This window comes from Elaeis guineensis, chromosome 14 (genome assembly GCF_000442705.2).
Source record: "Elaeis guineensis isolate ETL-2024a chromosome 14, EG11, whole genome shotgun sequence".
Taxonomy (NCBI): Eukaryota; Viridiplantae; Streptophyta; class Magnoliopsida; order Arecales; family Arecaceae; genus Elaeis; species Elaeis guineensis.
In genome coordinates this window covers 56,996,419-57,019,591 of record NC_026006.2, presented here as the reverse complement: position 1 = coordinate 57,019,591, position 23,173 = coordinate 56,996,419, and the positions used below count along the sequence as shown (strand labels likewise).

Below are 23,173 nucleotides of genomic sequence, written 5' to 3'. Positions count from 1 at the left end.
ACGTCAGCTGGCCACCTGTTTTTTTAATCTTTTTAATAATTTTTTTTCATTATTATCATTTGTTAAAAAAAAGAAAAACCGTGTGCGAAACTTCTAGCGAGGCCATGGTTTTTGATCTACTTTTGGCTACGTCAGTCCAGGCGAGCCTGGAACCCTCTACCACCGTACCACACGCCACGTGTCCATGCTAGAAAAAAAAAAAAAAAAATCCTTGGATAAGCACTGACTCATCAGCGTACGGTGACGCGGTCCTTATCCAACACCGACCATGAGATTAAACCTCCTCCCATCGCCTCTAGAAACCACCGCCTCTGGAAACCAATCCAACCCATCTTACCGTTTGCTTCTCTCTTACTCCTTCAATCTCCACCGTTCCTCCTTCACCGCTTCGTCGATAAATAGCGGGGGACCTGCGGCCCTCCATTATTCGTTCGCGGTAGAGTCGGTTCGTCGGTAGGCTTTTCTTGTGTTTATTTTTTCTCTTTTTTTCTTTTTTTAAATCTATATTTTTAGTTGCTGAGGTGCGTAGTTTTATATCTTGATTTAGGGTTTCCGTTCTATTGTTGGTCCTTAATTCGCTGGATGTTGGGTTATCTTCGGTCGACCGATTTAGTTAGTTTGGAGCGCTTTAGGGTTTCCTGCTGTTTCGTGGTTAATTCGTGGGATTTTGAGTTATCGTCGGTTGATGCTCTTGATGTGGAGTGATCGAGGATTTTGACGAATTCGTTAATTATTTGCACTTCTTCAAGGGTTTTCGTTCGACCTTTGGTGGTTGATTCGTTGGATTTCGTTCGTCTTTGGCTGGTGCACTTGATTTGGAGTGATTAGGATTTCCTGATGAATCCATTGTGCGTTTTGAAGAATCTGGAATTATTGGTTCTTCTTCGTGGGTTTCCGTTGGGCTTTTGGTGGTTGATTCGTTGGATTTTCGAATTTGATGTGGCGTAATTATTGTTTCTTGATGATACCGTCCTGTGTTTTACGGAATATGGAATTATTGATTCTTCTTCGAGGGTCATCGTTTGATCTTCCGCGGTTAATTTTCTGGATTTTGAGGTTGGTTCTTTGCTAGGATTTCTTGATGAATTTTCCTGCGCTTTGCAGATACTGGAACGGTTTTTCTTTTCTTTCCACACCCCCAAACTCCCTTCCTTTCGAACTTTGGTGGTTAATTCGCCTGATTTGGGGTTATCTTTGGTTGATTCGCTTGTTTTGCGGTGAATAGGATATCTGAGGTATTCAACTCTGGCTTGTTAGAATTTGGATTTAATTTGGATTTTGAGTTATCGTCGGTTGATCCAGTCTTGACGAATTCGTCAATTATGTGCTCTTCTTCGAGGGTTCTCGTTCGACATTTGGTGGTTGATTCGTTGGATTTCGTTCATTATCGGCTGGTGCACTTGATTTGGGGTGATTATTGTTTCTTGATGAGTCCGTCCTGCGTGTTACAGAATCTGGAATTATTGGTTCTTCTTTGAGGGTTTCCATTCGATCTTCAGCGGTTAATTTTCTGGATTTTGAGGTTGCTTGCTCGGGTTGCTTGATGAGTCTGTCCTGTGGGTTTCAGAATCTGGAATCATTTGCTCTTTTTTTTTTTTTTTTGAGGGTGTCTGTTCTATTTTGGCGGTTAATTCTCTGGATTTGGGTTCTCTTTGGTTGATTCACGTGATTTGGCGTGAATAGGATTTGTGAGGTATTCGACTCTTGCTTCTCAGAATTTGGAATTAGTTGTTCTTCTTCGAGGGTTTCTAGTGCTTGGTTCGGTTAAGGATAGGGGTAGTTTGGTTTGATCGATGAATCTGGAGTGCTCTTTGGCTGATTTAGGGTTCTTAAGAATTGGCTTGGTATTTCTATGTGTTAAGCATTGGTTGGTGATCATATGATTAATCGACAGCTTCTCTCTTTCCTGGTTTCGTGGATTCCTTTTGTTGAAGCATCGATCCTTTCTTTGACGTTTGAAGAAGCATCACAGAGGTATCATTAAGTAGTCTGAAAGTGGTTCTGGATTTGATGTATTTGACCATGGCTTTTGAGCTTCCGTTGCTGAGAATATCAAGTAATGCGGAGGGTGGAGTTAAGATTGATTTCTCATAAGGGGGCTTCTATATCTTATTTTTGGATCATATTAGTGTGATTTGCCCAATCTACTTCGGTATATTTGCTTTGTAGTTTCGTGCAGCGATATGTGATCCTATTTTGCAAAGAAGACATGTCCTTCAGCTGTCTCATCTTGTCCGTTTTTTTGTGGTTGTTGTTGCTGTTTTGCAGAAATATGAGAGGCATTGTGTTTGTGACGGGCTAACATTAATTTTACCATAGGCTTTAGTCTGTATATCCTTCTATTCTTGTCGCTGTTATGGAGTTCGCAGAACTTGTTTACCGGCGTTATGGTTCCTTTGCATTCAGTTTTGGTGGTTCGTCTATACGGTGGTGTGCTGAAGAAAATTAGGTCCTTTGGTATGAGTGCTGCACTTTTGCTGGTTGTTGGTTGCTGTATCATGTTTTCAATCACTTCTTGATTCGTTCCTAACTCTGATGTATGTCTTCATCTTCTGCTGTTCTGCTTCACCTCAAGCAACCACTTTGGGTTTGAATGCAACCCCCCTTTTTTTTTACCTCTTGGTTATTTGTTTAATTCATTTAAATATTTGTGTACCTATTTACTTTTGTTATTTATATGTACTCTATTTAGTTCAGGGTTTGTCATTCAGGTAATGAGTGAATAATTTAGTTTTTTGCATGTTTAGTGATGTCCGTATAGAGTACTTTGTAAGACTTCTTTAATTGTGAGTTTCATTATTTTATCAATTTGCTCGTATGTTTCAGTGCTGTCTTGTGTAGAATGTGTTATCTGCAAGACTTGGTTCATATTTGTATTTTGTTCTGTTAGTTTTCGTTATCTAGCAGTTGGTCTCATACGTTTCACTTTCATCTTGTTTGTAGTGTTATAATGATTGATTCACTAAGGGGTTATTGTTTGCCAAAGCAACGATATGGAGTGGTGAGCCATTGATAGTGGTTAGATTTGTATTAATTGCTAATTAATTTTTGTACTTTTTAATTGTTACTTGTTACTAGCCTGGTTGGTTGTTTCTGTTTCTGTTTCAAAGAGCTTGTATTAGCGGACATATTCCTTTTTGACATTTTTGTATGTAATTTATTGGCTTTGTTAATGTTCATTAGTGATCAAACTTGTTATTGTGGGTTTGCTGATATTTGGCAGGATATGATGAAGGGTAGTTTTCATATTTGAGTGTGATATAGTTTTTGTCCATTAGCATTACGTGTTTCTTGTAGATGTTATATTGACGTTCTGTTCGAGGCATTTTTTATTTAAGCTGTTTTATCTGACTTTATTCCCTTTTTTTTTTTGACTCATAAAACTTTCAAATGGTACCTAACATTTTTAAATAATACCTGCATATTACCTTTGTCTTCCCATGCGTGCTTGTTAGTCAGAGATTGGAATTAAAGACCGTGAATTTTGGAGGTTTGGAGGTTTGGCAGTGCGTATGGCTATGCCGTTGATGGTGATGCTGATGTATGAAGTGTCACTTTTTTTATGCTCTTGATGAGGCAGATGTCAATTATTACTTGTCGGTGTCGCATTTACTCAATGAGTACATTGGTTGAGATAATTCGTAATTCTGTAAGAGACATGTTCTTTGAGAAGCTTTGCTTTTTTTTTTTTTTCTTGTTGTTCATTTGATGGTGATTGTAATTTTGTAAATGAGCAATTTTTTTTTGAATATTTTTTTGAAGGGTCAATGATTGTTACCATTTGGACTATTTTCGTAGTCTTGTGGCAAAGTTTTTTTTCTTGTTTTTGTATGGTTATCACCATGTCTTTTCATCTCTCTCTCTCTCTCTCTCTCACACACACACACACACACACACACAATGTCAGATTTGAAATTGTCTCTAGAATTAAGGTGTTGGATTGTGAAATGGTGGGGAGAAAATTTTGTGTATCACCTTTGGTAGTATTATTGATTGTTTTGAAACTCCTCTCTCCAATCCCTGCTAGTTAGGATATATGTTGATCATCACTCTTGTTGTTATAGTTTTTCATGGGCTTGTACTGATGGGGGATTTAGTGAAGGGGGGTTTACTTAGTGACTTGCTTCTTCTATAAATGTTGTCTTGTCATATAATCTGTTAATAGGTTGACGTTGTTTGGAGTAAGGATATGATATTTGAGAAGGGGATGTGTCTAACTAGGTAGCATTATAGGTTAATATCTGTTGGTCTTTTTTCTCGAATCTATTCTATCTAATAACCAGTTTCTATTCTGCTCTACTTTTTTTCTTGTACCGGATGGGGATATTCTGGTGTGGAGTTTATTTTTTTATTTTTTTCTCTTTTCAATTAGTAATTTGCTCTTTTTGTAAATGTTTTGTCATATGATCTATTAGTAGGTTGATGATGTTTAGAGTTGGAGGATATGATATTTGTGAAGGGGGTATGTCTAACCGGTGTATGATAGGACTTGAGGCTAATGTCTCAATGCTTGGGAGGGTGCTTGTATGGAGGAGGTTTCAATTTTATTTTCTTTAATTCATTTTTTTATATGCATTGTTGTCAACTTCTTACTGATATTTTGTCTTCTCAATTGTCCCAGAGTGGAAATCTAAGTTGTCATTCAACTTATGGCACTAGGCGTTAGTGCTTCTTTTTCTTCTTCTTCTTCTTTCTTTTTTTTTCCTTTCTCCTTCCTAAGGAGAGATCTTTCAGTATGTTTTTTTTTTTTTTTGTGTTCTTTCTTAAGTATGTATTATATCATGTAATTTTTTTGAAGGATGTGTTTTGCACGTGTGCTAGTGATTTAGGTTGCATTGACCAGCTTTCCTCCCTCATAGATGTTCTCCCATAGATAAATGTTGATTAGAATCTTGTTATTGTTGTAGCTTTTTGATGAAGTGCATGTTTGGGGGTGCGTTTGTAATCGTTAAGTGATTTCAGATCTAAAAGCAGAATTTTGAGTGTTTGGCTGCAATTCAAAAATAATTCTGGATTATGTTTAAGATCTCCCAAAACGTGGTTTACGGAAAGTTCACCTCCTCACAATTTTAGGATCATTTTAGATATTTTTTCTTTGATTATTTTATCATTCCAAAGTAGTTTTTGGGTCTGTTAACCAAACATACATTAAATTTAGGATATTGATAGTTTTTGGAACTGTTCACCAAACATTCAGTAAATTAGGATATGGATCGTCAAATAAAATATTGTTTTGTCCTAGAACTGCTTTTGATATCAAAATACAATTTTTACTAAAAATTGATTTTTGGTTGAAAGCTATTGCATCTCCAAACCGATTTGAAGTTTTTATTGGATAAAATTTTTCCTCAAGGGCGTTCTGAAATGTTCTCTTCAATCTTTAGACACTTTCATTCTAAGTACTCTCGTCATCTTTTGCTGACCTCTGCCATTTGAGTTGCTTGTTTTTGACGAGAAATCAGCTTTAAATACCAAGCTATGATTAGATTAAGGATGTGTGGTCATTCTGGAAAGGTTATTTGTATGGTGGTGGTCTCTCACCTTTGAGGTGATTGTGACTTGTATTTGTTGATTTTTATTCTTCCCATCTAATAGTATTTATAGCTAGGATGATGATAATAACAATTTTGATGATTGTTGTAGTGTTGCTAGAACTTGTATTGGGGCGATGTGTTCATTTCTTTTATTTAAAATAACTTGCTAATTTATTGAATATTTTGGTGGTTAGATGCTTTGTTGTTATCATGATCGGTGATTAGACCTGAACCTGCCATCTTGGGTTGATGCTTGTAGGTGGATATGTGTCTCATGGAGTGTTTTGTTCGTGATAGTGTATCGCCTATTTTCCATGAGGCATGACTTTGTATCGGGTATAGTGTTCATTGTTACTGGTTGCCATTGCTATCTTTGGCCGGGTTTGCTTTTTCTTCAAGGCAGTTCTGTGAATTTGTTTTAACCTAAAATGTGTTTGGTTGTAGTAAAAATCAAGTTATTTCATTTTCTTTAAAATTATTTTCACAACTTTTTAATATGGGGTGCTTGGTTATGTGATAGAATTTTGTGAAGGTTCTAAAAATCAGGAAATTGAAAATTTTCTTTTCAAATTGAATTTTGAAAAAATGGATGAATTTTTTTTATCATCATCTTCAGATTTTCCCATTATCAACTTTTCCTTATTAACCATAAAACATCCCTTAAAATGACTTTAGCCTTGGGAATTTGAAATTTCAAAGGGATAAAAAGCTATAGTTGAAATCCATAACCTCGAAGTGTGGCCTTAGTGTTCTGTCATTATTTGCTAATTCTTGCTTTCTGGGTGGTCTGTTTGTTAATCAGCGGTTGGACCTGGGAGATGAAGTATGTGATCAGGCTTAAAACCATAGCCTCCAAGTGTGGCCTTAGTGTTCTGTCATTATTTGCTAATTCTTGCTTTCTGGGTGGTCTGTTTGTTAATCAGCGGTTGGACCTGGGAGATGAAGTATGTGATCAGGCTTAATACCGGCTGAGATGAGTTGTACTGAGGGTGTTTTTTTTTGCATTTTTCTCATCTGTTTTTTCCTTGTTTTCACTAGTGGTGGTAGATACTAATTGTAATTTCTATTGCTGTTGCAGTTTTTCAAAGGCAGGCATTAGTGGAGACCGAGTAGTGCGTTGAACAGTGTTATAGCTTTTCTTCCTTCTAAAAGAACTTCTAGTAATGGCGGTTTTTGAGTGAATGCTGTGATCACCACTTGGTTTGTTTTTCAGTTGGGTCTTGCGAAATGGGCTGATGATAATTTGTGGATATGATTTTAATCAGTGATTTTTTCACCCAAGTGATATGGAATTTGTCAATTAGCATTATTTTTGCCTTTTATTGAGGATTTTGTTGACCATTCTCTTGTTATTTCTGCAGTCTTACGAGAGGTTTTGTTTGAGGGACTTTTCAGGTTCTATCTGAATACTATTTTGACTCAAAATCATTTCAATATAATTCTTGTTGTCTGCATATACCTTCGTCTTCCTGTGCTTGTTTTTTAGTCAGTGATTGGAATTGAAGACCATGTGTTATGGGTGTTCGGAAGGGATGATTTGTATAGAGGTGGTTGGAATTGAAGACCATGTGTTATGGGTGTTCGGAAGGGATGATTTGTATAGAGGTGGTTTTACACCTTTGATGGTGATTTTGATGTATTATGAAGTTTCTATGCTCTTGAGGAGGAAGATGTCGGTTATTATTATTATTTTTTTTGCTGCAGTTACTCAAGGGCTTATATTGGTCGAGTCAAAAGATGGAGTACCATGACTTCAGTAAAAGATGTTTCTTTGGGATAATGGTGTTCTCGCATTTGATAGTTATTTTAATTGTGTAAGCGAGCATTCATTAATGAATATTTTATTTATGATAAATGTTCCTTGCAGTTATTCTAGTCTTGCAGCAACGTTTCTTCGAGGCACTTTTCCCCAGTTATTCTAGGCTTGCAGCAAAGTTTCTTCAAGGCACTTTTCCAGGGAGATCCAATCTTCTTTTTATCTCTTGTTTTCTGTGTGTGGTGGTCACTATTTGCTGATTGTTTCTTCTCCAATATGTTCCTTTTGGGACGAGAAACTAGGATGCCATCAGAACTAAGGCATTAGTTTGTTAATGTGTGTGAGATTGACATGGATTGGCTCACCTTTGGTAGTATTATTGATTGTTTTAATGATCTTACCGCCCTAGCTTCAATCATCACTCCTGCTTTGACAGCTTTTCATGGGCTTTGTCTCGGTGGAGGATCTTCTCGTGGATGAGGTTTTGATATATATATATATATATATATATATATATATATATATATATATATATATATATATATATATATAGAGGGTTATGTCTAACTTGGTATTATTTTGGGTTATAGTGTTTAGTCTTTTTTTTTTGTCTCATGTATATTTTTCTCGGTGGTCTGTTATTTTAATTTTAGCTGGTCTGGACTGAATGCGGCTGGTTTGTCGATGCTTGGGAGAGGCGTTTTATATATGGTATTGGCGTTTTATATATTGTATTATTGGTCATATTACTAGGCGGTCTGTTATTTTAATTTTAGCTGGTCTGGACTGAATGCGGCTGGTTTGTCGATGCTTGGGAGAGGCATTTTATATATGGTATTGGCGTTTTATATATTGTATTATTGGTCATATTACTAGGCTTTCTTTTTTTTTTTTTTTTAAATGATTCTATAACTGTTTTGAAGTGGTGTTGTTACCTTTTATTGACCTTTGTCCTTATAATTGATTGATTGTTAAGTGGAATACAGACTTACTGACCAAGCTGTGAATAGACTTAGGAGTGTTGTTGTTCTGGAAGGATTATTTGTGTAGTGGTGGTTCCTCACCTTTGGTAGTGATTGCTGCTTGTATTTGTTGATTTCCCCCTAACTTGCTCTCATAGTCTTACCAGTTAGGATAGATGACCTTTGTTCATATTGATAGGCTTTCTTTTTTTAAATGATTCTATAAATGTTTTGAAGTGGTGTTGTTTCCTTTTATTGACCTTTGTCCTTCTAATTGATTGGTTGTTAAGTGGAATACAGACTTACTGACCAAGCTGTGAATAGAGTTAGGACGTGTCGATGTTCTGGAAGGATTATTTGTGTAGTGGTGGTTCCTCACCTTTGGTAGTGATTTCTGCTTGTCTTTGTTGATTTTCCCCCTAACTTGCTCTCATAGTCTTGGTTCCTCACCTTTGGTAGTGATTTCTGCTTGTCTTTGTTGATTTTCCCCCTAACTTGCTCTCATAGTCTTACCAGTTAGGATAGATGATAGTAATAACCATGGTTATCTTCTGAGTTCTGCTAGGACTTGCATTTCTTGTCTTTTTATTTACACTTGCTGATTTCGTGACTCTTTCTGTCAGATGATCTGCTGTTAATCATGAGCAGACCTGCCATTGTGGGCTGATAATCTCAGGTAGATAGACATGATTGTGTATTAGTGGAGAGTTTATTGTTATGTTACCATTGGGTGTCTTGGATGGGGTTTACATTTTCATTATTTTAACCCAAAATGTGTTTGGGTGTATTGAAATTTAAGTTATTTCAAGACTTCTAACATGGGGTGCTTGGTTGTGTGATGAGGTTTCAAAAAGGTTAAAAAATCATGATTTGAACTTTTTCAGCTTTTTCTTGTTAACTATATAAGACGCCCTTAATAGGTTTTGAACTTTTAGAATTTTAGAATTTCAAATTGACGAAAAACTGAAGTTGAAATTGAAAATCTCTAAATGTGGGCTTCATTATTTGTCATCATTTGCTGATTCTTGCTTTTTCAATGGTTGGTCTGTTTGTTAAGCAGGGGTGAGAGCTGGAAAAATACGTGTCGGAGGGATGAGTTGTTTAGAGGGTGGTCATTTTCTCAATTTCTTTTTTCCTCCTAGTTTTCACTTATCATTTTTAATGTTTCAGAGGGATGAGTTGTATAGAGGGTGGTTCTCAATTTCTTTTTTCCTCCTAGTTTTCACTTATCATTTTTAATGTTTCAGAGGGATGAGTTGTATAGAGGGTGGTTCTTGGATTTTCTCAATTTCTTTTTTCCCCCTAGTTTTCACTAGTCATCCTTTTTTTTCCCTTCTAGAAAAAGAAAACTTAGAATGAATGCTATCATCATCTTGGTGGACTTCTTTTTGGAGGATATGATCTTTTATGGGTTGAGGGTGAGAGTTCTTCCGCACCGAATGATTTTGTTTTTTAGGTCAGTTAGCATTGTTTTTTCCTTTTTTTTTTTCCTGTTCTAAGTTATCTTTTGACACTTGTAAATAATGTGTTGTCTCCATATATTTTAATTGGATTATCGATATTTGAAAGAGATGATTTGTAGAGGGGGTCTTGTCGATATTTGAAAGAGATGACTTTTTGCGGGCGTCTGATGGTGATTCTGATGGTGAATTGTTATATGTATAAACGAGGGTGCTTTAGTTGTGGAGAAGACATGCTGTTGTTTTTCCCTTTAATGTTTTCCAATAGGGAGTGCAATTGTGTAAATTTGCTTTTTTTTTTTTTTTTAAAGGAACATTTTGTGGAGGATATATACTGTAGTGGAATTGTGTAAATTAGCTTTTTTTTTTTTTTTTTAAAGGAACATTTTGTGGAGGATATATACTGTAGTGGAATTGTGTAAATTAGCTTTTTTTTTTTTTTTTTTTTAAAGGAACATTTTGTGTAGGATATATACTGTGTTATTTAATGTTCTTCGAGACTGTTGATAAACGAGGGTGCTTTAGTTGTGGAGAAATGCTGTTAATATTTTTCTATATTTTTTAAAGGAACATTTTGTGTAGGATATATACTGTGTTATTTAATGTTCTTCGAGACTGTTGATAAACGAGGGTGCTTTAGTTGTGGAGAAATGCTGTTAATATTTTTATATATATGGTTATCACCATTTGCTGAGTTTTGTCTTCTTAGTTGTCCGGCTTTTTGTGACGAGATTTAAAACTAAAGTGTCATTGGAATTAAGGTGTAAGATTGTTAAGATTGTTAATTCCCACCCCCACCCCTTCCCCAAAAATCATTTTCGATTACCAATTTGCTCGTTTTATAAATCTTGGAATTAAGGTGTAAGATTGTTAAGATTGTTAATATCTGATCTGTCCTGGCACGTAGGTTGATGATGTTCGGAGTATGGCGGATATGATATCTATCGAGGGAGCATGTCGAATGGTTTGTTAATATGGCGGATATGATATCTATCGAGGGTGCATGTCTAACCTGGTAGCATTTTAGGTTATAACTGTTTTTTTCTTGTATATATTCTGTCTAGTGACCAGTGTTAGTTCTTGGAAGACGTATTGGTGGATATGATATCTATCGAGGGAGCATGTCGAATGGTTTGTTAATATGGTGGATATGATATCTATCGAGGGAGCATGTCTAACCTGGTAGCATTTTAGGTTATAACTGTTTTTTTCTTGTATATATTCTGTCTAGTGACCAGTGTTTGTTCTTGGAAGACGTATTGGTGGAGATTTTTTTTTTATTTTTTTTTCCATGAGGGATTTGAAGCATTGTTTTGACCTTTTTGATAGTACTGTTTCACCAGATGATGACGTCTGAATTATTTTTTGCCTGTTTGTTACACAGTGGTGAGAGTTGAAGGGCAAACGATGTCAAACGACGTCTGCGTTCATGGCTTTTATAGTATTGTTTCAACTTGGTTTTTCTTAACTCTCTTATGTCCTCCTGTCGCCTTTTGCTTGACTTTTGTCTTCTCAATTGCCCGCTTGTTTTTGAAACTGGGCCCTTTATCTATTGTGTTTTTTTTTTTTTTGGCCTTGAGACTTAATAGTTAGATTTTAAGTGTCGCTTCTGTTGTTGTTGCAGTGCTCCAAGGGGTGAGAGTTGAAGGGCAAACGATGTCAAACGACGTCTGCGTTCATGGCTTTTATAGTATTGTTTCAACTTGGTTTTTCTTAACTCTCTTATGTCCTCCTGTCGCCTTTTGCTTGACTTTTGTCTTCTCAATTGCCCGCTTGTTTTTGAAACTGGGCCCTTTATCTATTGTGTTTTTTTTTTTTTGGCCTTGAGACTTGATAGTTAGATTTTAAGTGTCGCTTCTGTTGTTGTTGCAGTGCTCCAAGGGTTTGCATGGGTTGAGATTGTATCGATTGTTGTGCAATTTGGGTTGAGATTGTATTGATTGTTGTGCACTTTGCTGGTGTATGTCGTATCATGTTTGGCTTAGTTTGATGTTGATGCCCTCACACTTGACAGTGGTTTTAGATTGTCTGAACCAGAGCCTGCTTCTTTATTTATTTATCTTTTGGGGACTGGAATATTCTTTGTGGTTTAATTTTTAAATTGATTTGTTTGTGTCAGATTGTGATGTTGCCAGAGATTGTTGCATATAAGGGGTTCCTGCTTATTTATTTATTTATCTTTTGCGGAGTGGGAATATTCTTGGTGGTTTAATTTTTAAATTGATTTTGCCATTTGCTGGTTTGGTGACCTTGCTAGGTTTGGTGACCTTGCTAACCAACAATCAGATTTGTACCAGATTGTGATGTTTGCCAGAGATTGTTGCTTACAAGGGGTTCTCACCTGTGGCTGGCATTTTGGTCAAAAGGGATGTTAGTTATTTTTGTGAGGAGGGGAAATTTGCGGTGTAGTTGCCTTCTACTTTTTCAGTTACCAGATCGGGTATCATCGTCACATTTGCTGGTTTGGTGACCTTGCTAGGTTTGGTGGCCTTGCTAACCAACAATCAGATTTGTACCAGATTGTGATGTTTGCCAGAGATTGTTGCTTACAAGGGGTTCTCACCTGTGGCTGGCATTTTGGTCAAAAGGGATGTTAGTTATTGGTCATGTTATTGGAGCATCATCGTCACATTTGCTGGTTTGGTGACCTTGCTAGGTTTGGTGGCCTTGCTAACCAACAATCAGATTTGTACCAGATTGTGATGTTTGCCAGAGATTGTTGCTTACAAGGGGTTCTCACCTGTGGCTGGCATTTTGGTCAAAAGGGATGTTAGTTATTGGAGCAGTTTTGTGTACCAGATTGTGATGTTTGCCAGAGATTGTTGCTTACAAGGGGTTCTCACCTGTGGCTGGCATTTTGGTCAAAAGGGATGTTAGTTATTGGTCATGTTATTGGAGCAGTTTTGTGAGGAGGGGAAATTTGCGGTGTAGTTGCCTTCTACTTTTTCAGTTACCAGATCGGGTATCATCGTCACAAAGCTGGTTTCGTGTGGTTTCTCGCGTGGTTTCTCGTTTTTTCATTGTCATTGTGATTTAAGTTCTACCATGAGTCCTTCCATGCACGTCATCCAGTTTGTCTGTTGCCCCATATTTTTTTTTCTTCCAGAATTTGTGTTCTAAGTTCTACCATTTGTGATTTAAGTTCTACCATTAGTCCTTCCATGCACGTCATCCAGTTTGTCTGTTGCCCAATATTTTTTTTTTTTCTTCCAGAATTTGTGTTCGAGGAGTGTGGCGGCGACGATGTGTGCTAGTATGTTCCTTGTTAGTGTTCGAGGAGAGTGGCGGTGACCGGATGTGTGCTAGAATGTGGTTATAAGGGTGGTTAATTATTAGTCCTGTTACAGTGTTACTGGAGCAGTTATGTATGGAGGGGAAATTCGTGGTTTCTCGTTTTTTCATTGTCATAGCTACCATGAGTGTCTTTCCATGCATTACGTTTGTTGCCCAATATTTTTTTCTTTCCATTGTTGGAAGACGTTTTGACGGATTGAAAGTTGAGCTTTTTTTTTCTTCCAGAATTCGTGTTCGAGGGGAGAGGCGGTGACCGGATGTGTGCTAGAATGTTTTGGTGGAAGGTCTTTCGTTCTGTTTGGACTGTTTAGTTGGAAGACGTTTTGACGGATTGAAAGTTGAGCTATTTTTTTCTTCCAGAATTCGTGTTCCATTGTTGGAAGACGTTTTGACGGATTGAAAGTTGAGCTTTTTTTTTCTTCCAGAATTCGTGTTCGAGGGGAGAGGCGGTGACCGGATGTGTGCTAGAATGTTTTGGTGGAAGGTCTTACGTTCTGTTTGGACTGTTTAGTTGGAAGACGTTTTGACGGATTGAAAGTTGAGCTATTTTTTTCTTCCAGAATTCGTGTTCGAGGGGAGAGGCGGTGACCGGATGTGTGCTAGAATGTTTTGGTGGAAGGTCTTTCGTTCTGTTTGGACTGTTTAGTTGGAATGATTGTATCGGTCTTTGTGCATTCTGTTTGGACTGTTTAGTTGGAATGATTGTATCGATCTTTGTTTAGATATTGCGATATTGCTGATCATGTCGATTGATTGTTGTGGCATGTGTTTTTCTTTCAATGGATGTTTGATATTGTGCCTTGCGATATTGCTGATCATGTCGATTGATTGTTGTGGCATGTGTTTTTCTTTCAATGGATGTTTGATATTGTGCCTTGCGATATTGCTGATCATGTCGATTGATTGTTGTGGCATGTGTTTTTCTTTCAATGGATGTTTGATATTGTGCCTTGATTTTTAGAAGTTATTGTTGTTTGTTTGTTACAGTTTAACACTGCCAATGCCAAAGTTATTGTTGTTTGTTTGTTACAGTTTAACACTGCCAATGCCGGTCCCAAGCCCGGATGTTTGATATTGTGCCTTGCGATATTGCTGATCATGTCGATTGATTGTTGTGGCATGTGTTTTTCTTTCAATGGATGTTTGATATTGTGCCTTGATTTTTAGAAGTTATTGTTGTTTGTTTGTTACAGTTTAACACTGCCAATGCCAAAGTTATTGTTGTTTGTTTGTTACAGTTTAACACTGCCAATGCCGGTCCCAAGCCCGGATGAGAAAAGTGGAGGGAGCTGTTATTGTCGAGTGTAGCTTTTTGGATGGATCAAAATTGGGAATCCTATTAGACTCGACTCCTGGTGGGGACATCAGTATTGGGTACCATGGGCATCACCTGAGAATTGTTCCGCCATCAATGCATAAATTAAATTTAAATGCTGATGGAAGGAGGCATCACTTGAGCATTCGGTTGATTTAAAATTGCGTCAAGAAGGTTGATTTAAAATTGCGTCAAGAAGAATTGGAATGTTTCGGCATGGAACTAAAATTGCGTCAAGAAGAATTGGAATGTTTCGGCATGTTGTTCCATGCAGTCCGGTCGATTTAAAATTTTGGTGGTGTGTTGTTCCATGCTGTCTGCTTTTTTCTAGAAGGGGCGTCGATTTAAAATTTTGGTGGTGTGTTGTTCCATGCTGTCTGCTTTTTTCTAGAAGGGGCGTCAAGAAGAATTGGAATGTTTCGGCATGTTGTTCCATGCAGTCCGGTTGATTTAAAATTTTGGTGGTGTTGTTCCATGCTGTCTGCTTTTTTCTAGAAGGAAGTCTGCTTTTTTCGTTCCGTCCCAATCATGAAATAAGTTCTTTTTTTCTAGAAGGGAGTCTGAGAATGGTTCAATTGGTTTGTGAAGGGAGTCTGCTTTTTTCATCCCATCCCAATCAAGAAATAAGTTAAATTTCAACTGCTTTTTTCTAGAAGGGAGTCTGAGAATGGTTCAATTGGTTTTGTGATTGGTTGGGGAGATTTCAGTTTTTCTAGAAGGGAGTCGTTGCAAGGAACTTATTTCTAGAAGGGAGTCTGAGAATGGTTCAATTGGTTTGTGAAGGGAGTCTGCTTTTTTCATCCCATCCCAATCAAGAAATAAGTTAAATTTCAACTGCTTTTTTCTAGAAGGGAGTCTGAGAATGGTTCAATTGGTTTTGTGATTGGTTGGGGAGATTTCAGTTTTTCTAGAAGGGAGTCGTTGCAAGTTGAGATTTCAGTTTTTCTGGAAGGGAGTCGTTGCAAGTTAGACTGTTGGTTTTATTTATTTATTTATTTTATTTTATCTCCGTTTGCTACGTGCTTCCTTTGTTATTTGTTTCGCGCTTCTGCATTCTTCTGCATATTATAATGCAACCTCTACTCTCCTTTGATTTGTGGGCTGTCAATCATGTTCTGGGCAACTGGCCGTTCAAGGTGGACGATATGTTCCCGTATTATTTGGCATGATGCTGATCTGAAGTTTGGAGTTTGCTTTGCTAATTTAATGCTACTGAGTTTTCATCATTTTTAGAAAATGTAGATAATTCATTGTTTTGAAAACGAGAAATCTATATCTTTTATCATCATCTTTGTTGACAAATAAATTATCTATATTCTTTTATTGCTAAATTATCTACGAGGATTAATTCATTGTTTTGAAAACGAGAAATCTATATCTTTTATCATCATCTTTGTTGACAAATAAATTATCTATATTCTTTTATTGCTAAATTATCTACGAGGATAAATTGTTAGGGTCTATCTATATTTTTTTAATTTATTACAATAATATTTTTTATTTTGTTATAATATATTATATTATGTTACATAATAATGATAATTTTTTATAATAATAGATTAATTATAGTAAAATAATAATATATAATATAATATAAATAATATATAATATAATATAAATAATATATATTAATTTATTTACATAAAAAAAAATAAGAATTGGATTATGTTATCCATACAACATCATGCATTTTGTTTCATAATAAATTTTTTTCAATTTTTTAAGCAAATAAGAATTGGATTATGTTATCCATACAACATCATGCATTTTGTTTCATAATAAATTTTTTTCAATTTTTTAAGCAAAAGATGGTAAAATCCACTGTGAATTCGAGATCATGAATTACATTTGGGAAAATTACGTTGGCAGGTTTTCTATGAGTTGATGGCAAGTGAGTGATACAGGCCTCTCAGGGAGAAGATTTTCTATGAGTTGATGGCAAGTGAGTGATACAGGCCTCTCAGGGAGAAGATTTTATCAGGGCAAACTTTAATAATGGCACCTGGTAGTGGATGGAAGGTGAGTGGTCGCAGGTATCTCACATAGATGAACTGATTGCCATATCTTTTTTGTTTCAGAATAGGACTATAAATAATATTATAAGGTGCTAAATCTGTGCCGTCCAAATGATGACAAGGTGGGTGCTAGATCTTTCCATCATGCAGGTGCTTGTGCATTGGGCGCTCTGTTTCTGTTGGCGATTCAGCATCTTGCTGGGGGTGCTAGTTCCGTATTTAGCTGATTTGATGGAAAGATTTTTCATGCGGGTGGCACTTCTGTTGGGGATTCAGCATCTTGCTGGTGAGTCAATGCCAAACTGCTCAAAATCCTTTGCTTGAAGATAAGAAGATATCTCAAAGCCGAAACTAAGCACAAAATCCCAGAGAGAGCATAATGGTTGATACTCACGGAGCACAATAGTTGATACGTACTTTAGTTGATTGATTTATATTTTGAATTGAAGGAAAAAATTGATGAAAAATTGATGATTTTGCCTCATCCGCAGTCCCAGGTCTTCTTCATTGACCTTATCCTTAAATCTCCGTTCCCCTCTCACTTCTTTCCTATCAACTGCTTTAGCTTCATCTTTATTTCTCTTTGCCCCTGACTTGACACTATCGCTAAATCTCCTCCTTTCTTTCAGCTTTTTCTTGGTTTCGGCATTGCTTATGACTTCTTCACTACCACAAAATAAGGCTACGACAGCAGTTGAAAACTGCTTCTGTAGTCTAAAAAATCACTACCATTATCTATGATGGTCTAAAAAATCACTACCATTATCTATGATGGCGGTTAGATAACTGCGGCCATAGACAACTGCAGCTACTATGGCCGTCGTTACAAGTCTATGACAGCGGTTTTTTGGGATACGACAGCAGTTGTGTTAATCGCTATCATAGAAAGATATGGCAGTGGTTTTGCAACCATTGCTATGGCAACCGCTGCCATAGATGCTACGGCAGTGGTTTGGCAATCGTTGCTGTACAGCTATCTCAGTGGTTGTCCAACCACTACCCTAGATACTACAATAGCGGTTGGCAAACTGCTGCCGTAGCCTTTGATTGTGCCAACCACTGCCATAGCCTTTGACTGCCAACCACTGCTGTAGTCTTTGATCAGTTAAAATGGCCAATAGATAATGGACGGCGGTGAGGGGTGGTGGTCTGGCCCATCGGGGTGGCGGCAGTGGGGGGCGGTGGTGGCAGGCGGGCGGCGGTCGGGGGCAGGCTGCGGGCGACGTCAACGACGGTGGAGCCCGAGTAGAGAGAGATCGCAAAATGCTTAAGCCCATGCTGTTGTTGGTTGGGGCGGCGGCAGCAACGGGGGGAGGTCAAGGGCGGTGGTCGGGGGTCCGATCGGCGGGCGGCGTCGACGGCGGTGGAGCCCGAGTCGAGAGAGATCGCCAAATGTTCAAGCCCATGCTGTTACTGGTTGTTGCTGGTTGTCTACTTAAGTAATTTTATACATATTATTTATTTCTTTGACAACCAATGTGGGACTATCATAATCAACCATATAGATAAACGTTGCTATAGATTAGCCTATGGCAGCGGTTGGTGATAACCGCTGTTGTAGGTCCAATCTATGGCAGCGGCTGGTGATAACCGCTACCATAGGTAGAGACATGGTAGCAGTTATACCTAACCGCTATCATAAGTACGATATGATAGTGGTTAGTAAATTATTGTTATAGACCTATAGTGGCGGGTATTATGCAATCGCTGCTATATAGGTAAAATATATTTTTTTTTATTTTTCTTTGAATATGATATAATTTTAAAATTTAAAATCTATCTTCATCGTTCATTATCTAAATAATTATTGTTAATAATTATTGTTAAAGTATCGCCACAAAAGATTGGCTTGATCCGACAGTCCTAGATATATCAATCATTAAAAATTAATTTCAACGGTCATGAATGGTCGCATGATGATTTGATAGATAAAGACCACTGATGGATCTGAAAATTTACAACGATGATCTCGCTATCAGAGACCACCGATGGATCCGAAAATTTGCAATGATGATCTCGATGATATTGTATTACATTATCAAAATTTCACTTCAATCGGACATCATTATCATGAAAAATGAGTGATAAAAAGGTTAAACGACGTCTGATTATAGGGCAATTTTTTATATAAGTGATCTTTGCTATTTTGATCATGTTGATCATATCCTATCGTATGATACAGCATTGTACCGTATGGGCATCTTTAAATACTGACGGCGGGCATACCTTGTACTCGGCGTGCTTGTGGCAGTAGACGTTACCCATCACGGTGCGCAGCTAGTCAGTCAGAGTATGGTGTCTGAGTGACATGATCTCGATGTGGCCTGTCAAAATATCATGACGGTCATGTTCGGTGCTCAGCTTGTAAATAGAGGCTCGTATTGTCGGAGTTGGCAAGATAAAACCGTGTGGGAGGGGGGGTGGTGCCCCGTGGTCCAATGGTGTAATCGGCCGTACATCGAGTATGAATTCAGTTACACGCCGAGCATTATTCGATGTAGTGGACCGTTGGTAGCATGTAAAACCTAATCGGCTCGGAGTATGCTGCCCTGAGTCGGTCGGATGTCTACGATGGTAGCCGGCATCGACCCTGCCAGTCGGGACTCGTCAATTCGAGCGAGCATTATTCAGTGTAGTGGACCGTTGGTAGCATGTAAAACCTAATCGGCTCGGAGTATGCTGCTCTGAGTCGGTCGGATGTCTACGATGGTAGCCGGCATCGACCCTGCCAGTCGGGACTCGTCAATTCGAGTCGGGTTGAGTGGCAGTAGCTTAGTCAGTGTAGCTCCTTTAGTTGGTTCGAAGACGAGAAAGCTTGATAGTCGGCTAAGCGATGGGGATCTATCCTAATATATGGGTAGAAAAAGATAGCCTAATCAAATAGCTGAGAAGGATCTTATAAATTGGGTGGAATGGTGTCATGAAACAAAAAGAAAGAAACCATGAAAAGAGTTATTGCTAAAGGGGCACCGTAAATCTGAAAGGATAAAACTCTAGTCTTGTGGGAGCAAAACTATAAGAATCTAATTTTCTGATTGAACAAACACACCAAAAAAAAAAAAAAGGAATACAATTTGTTAGTTTTGAAAAAAAAAATAGTAAGCCAGTGATATGTGATATACTTGTTTCTTTTGATGTGTAAGTTGTAACTGAACTTGTATAGACAAATCAAGAATGCATCATCCAAAACCATAGTATAAACATTCGCTTCAATCTTTCTATCCTTTGGCTTGATCCTAGCTTGGTCACTATTGCTAAATCTTCGAGGTGAATAGTCTCCTGATGTCATGATGTACATATGTCGAGGATATGTCATGCTATTTGAGGATGAATGAGCTTTTTTTGCCCTTCCTATTTCCTCTATCCTGTCTCCCTTTCACAGCTTAGGACCCTCAATTTGAGAATCAATAAGCCATCCAAATTAAACATCAAAACTATTGAACATAATCTATAATGAATCTTCAAAGTCAACATATTTTCCTCAGATGGTCCTTCTTAATTTTTTGGTTCCTTCTTAATTAACCATAAAATCTGTTGATGCACTTATTGCTCTTGAAGAGATCGATGGCTCTGTTCCATGGTGGTTGTAAACAAGGAAAATAACTATGTTCTGTTTTATGCTGGTTGTCAGTTGGTACGATATGATACCGTATCATATCGGACTGTACCATATCATATCGATCGGATAGTTCGGACTGATACTGTACTAAACCAACTAGTTCCGTTTGATCCAGCCTATTTTTCGAAAATCCGGCTTGAGTCGGACCTACTGGTTCGGTTCGGTATGGTACGGAATGCACTGGCCGGTTTGGGCCGGTGTGGAATACCATGATGCTATCTAACCATCACATATTAGTATTCAAATTGACTTATCCTTCTGCCTCTTAAATGTGTCCATATATGTCTGTGTTCCATTCATCTCATTTGAATATGCATTCGTGATGGAGTCCAAATCTACACCAGGGTTTGCTTCCATTGCTTCAACCCTGCAATGATATATGTACCATTAGCTAGTTGTTTTTGATTATAAAAAATTGTGCAATCACCCTGTCAACTGTTCTTTGCATTCGCGCTTCCACCTTTAAGGGTAATGGTTATCTTTGGCTGCTTGCTACCCTTTCCTTATAGAAAACTGGTCTATGGGACTAGCTTACTTAAGAATCTGCACTAGCACTGGAAGGAATTTGAACACCACAAAACCCCCCAGCTAATCCAGACCTCCAAATTCTATATGGTACCGCTCAAGATTTTTAATACCGGTGCCAAACCCCATACAGTTTTTTTCATCAGGATAGGATGATGGAGTACAATTCTAGTGCTGGCAAAAGACACTAAAATTGATAGCTTTAGAAAAATGAAAAGCTATTGGTGCCAGCTTTGCATCACAGTGGTACAATACTTATTGTTCCATCATATAATTCCGACAGTTGCTGAATCCATGGTACTGATACTTATCCCAAAGTGACCCTCAGATGTTCTAGATTTGCATGTTTCTTGAAATCCTCAAGATGTGTGTTTGGTTAGTTTAATTGTAATTCTTATGTTCCTGTCTCGCAGCTTTATCAAAAGCCATATCACTAGTGTCATTGTTTTCCCCTATTGAATTGTAATTTTTTTTCTTTCTTTTTAGTAAAACATGTGCATGTGTAAGTTTCTTCACATTTGTAAAAACTTAATGATAGAGTGCCACATCTTGAATCCTGGCTAGGTGTTGCTGTGGGTGGGACTTCCCATTATGTATAGTACTTATTCAACTTCAACAAGCTTGCTACTCTTTTTTTTTTAAATATATATTTCTTTTTTTGTTTCCTGCACATGTTTTTATTTCCTTACTGATATTTTGTTTGAAAGCCTATGTAAGCATATTTTCATTCTAAATTTGCAGTACATTTTAATAGAATAGTTAAGAACATAATGTGAAGCATATTCAGTTAAAAAACCTATGTTATTTCACTATTTCTTTTTATTTCTAAAGAATCATTCCTTAGTTGTGTTAGAAATATTTTTCGAACCCGTACGGTAGTTGTTTTATTTTAAAATATTTTTTTAAAAAAGAAAAGCAGTAAAACATATTTCATTGACCCCTTAACACTAAGTTGATGATGCATGCATGTCCATTACTCTTTTATTGGCGGTAGGAATTGGAAGTTTTGGAGAACTTGAGAAGAAGCTGGAGTAGTTAAGCTGCCTCTCACTCCCATGGTGGGCGAGGGATGACAGTGTTCATATCCCTCCCACTAGTCCATTCAAAGGAGAAGTGCAGAATATTGGATGATGTGAATCGTCTTCGTGTTCCCCGAGATTCCCTCGTAACAAGTTAAAGGTTGAAGTGAAATCTCTCCTTTTCTCTTTTGATTTCTTCCCACTGACAAATGAAGTAGTAACTATTTGATGCAAGGACTATTGAATATTAAAGAAAATCTTGCCTGATTTTAAGGGACTAAATTTATAGCTTGCCAAAATATGTAGATGTTAAACCAAAAGAAAAATCTAAGATGCAAGATTTGTAATCAGTTTCAGCATAAAGTGCCAGGACCAGTCAAGGTTGACAGAAATTGAAAATTTCGATCAATTTCTAGCTGGTTTCGCCCAAAACTGATCTGATTAAATAAGATCAGCTTACGCTGGAACGTCAAACATTGGTAGAAACCCTTTCAACCTAGCATCGAGATGTAAAGAGACCGAGATGTAAAGAGACCATTGTTGCCCCTCTATTATATTCTCCACTGACTTTCCAAGTGATCTTTGCTCCCATGGTCAGAACAGATCTTGTTTTGGTGATGCCACCTCTATTTTTAGAACTAGGGCTAAGGGATTAATCTGTTGTTTCATCTAATGTGCTTTTGAGTTCTATGCTTAGCATGTTATTATGATATGATGGTGAACTTTGCAGACATGAGAGAGCTTGCAACAAAATTACAGGTAAACCCTAAATAGAAAAAAAATCAGTAAATGAGGTTTTGACAGCCAACCCTAGTAGTTCGGATATGGCTTTATGTTTATGGGCATGGTTGTATATTTGATTAATAATTGTCTCTTTACCATTCTTTCTTTCTTTTTTTTTTTTTTTTTTTAATTTGTCTTCGATGCTTAATTATATTTATGGTCTCTTCGGTTGCTAGATCTTAGATAAACAAGATTTTATAAAACATGCTTTACTAAGTTTTCTAATTCTTAGGTTTGGTGAGATGCCAAGTGGAGCATGAGGTAAATTGAGTGTATTTGATCTTATGGGAGACCTAGGGGGATCATGTTTTTCAAAAATGTGCTTCTTATGAGTGCACATCCCACATGGAAGAAATCAAATTTATATTTCCTCTACCCCCTCGAAGAAAAGCTTATGCCACCTAAACTTCTTCCTTTTCCCTCTAGTCATGCTCTTTTCTCCACCTGTGCCACTAACATCTTTTTCTTTTCTCTACATGTCCGCCATTCATTCTCCATGCTCATCTCAATCTCTAGCAGGGTCTTGAACCCACGGCCGATAAGGTACTGCTATAGGGTTTGATATGTTACCAAAATGATACATGGCATAATTTCTACCTCACGTCAGCAGCATACTTTCTACTGATACAAAGGTTGTATAATATCGGTAAACTAACAATGTGATGCCCAATACCAATACATCAAACCATGCTTCCCATCCACCCATTCTTCATCTCCGATCAAATAATACAGTAAAACCAATGAGGAACCACTACCATTCTAAAAACATATTTTTATAATTGGGTTCTTTTTTTTTTTTTTTTTTTTTTTTTTTTGTGGGTGTGGGTGGGCAAGTTACTGAATAGTTTTGAAAACCAAATAGCTTCTTAGATTTCTACAAAATTTAAAATA

At 37.3% G+C, this 23,173-nt stretch overlaps 1 protein-coding gene across 50 annotated transcripts; it reads left to right on the top strand.

Annotated features, from left to right (window-relative positions):
- The first annotated feature begins 294 nt into the window (after positions 1 to 294).
- LOC105057519 (uncharacterized) lies at positions 295 to 15,414 on the top strand. 50 transcript variants are annotated; one of them, XM_073248901.1, is made up of 8 exons: positions 295 to 453; positions 2,269 to 2,457; positions 2,944 to 3,001; positions 5,794 to 6,514; positions 6,613 to 7,316; positions 7,402 to 7,479; positions 11,097 to 11,153; positions 11,337 to 11,656. In XM_073248901.1, the coding sequence occupies exons 5-8, from the start codon at positions 7,298 to 7,300 to the stop codon at positions 11,537 to 11,539; spliced, it is 357 nt and encodes a 118-aa protein (XP_073105002.1). In that variant the 5' UTR covers positions 295 to 453; positions 2,269 to 2,457; positions 2,944 to 3,001; positions 5,794 to 6,514; positions 6,613 to 7,297; the 3' UTR covers positions 11,540 to 11,656. The 50 variants fall into 50 exon arrangements, 32 of the variants coding, with proteins under 32 accessions (XP_073105002.1, XP_073105010.1, XP_073105014.1 ...); XM_073248909.1 differs by lacking the exon at positions 2,269 to 2,457 and having other exon boundaries at positions 298 to 453; positions 5,794 to 5,870; positions 6,458 to 6,514; XM_073248905.1 differs by lacking the exon at positions 2,269 to 2,457 and having other exon boundaries at positions 300 to 453; positions 5,794 to 5,870; positions 6,337 to 6,514.
- Positions 15,415 to 23,173: the final 7,759 nt, after the last annotated feature.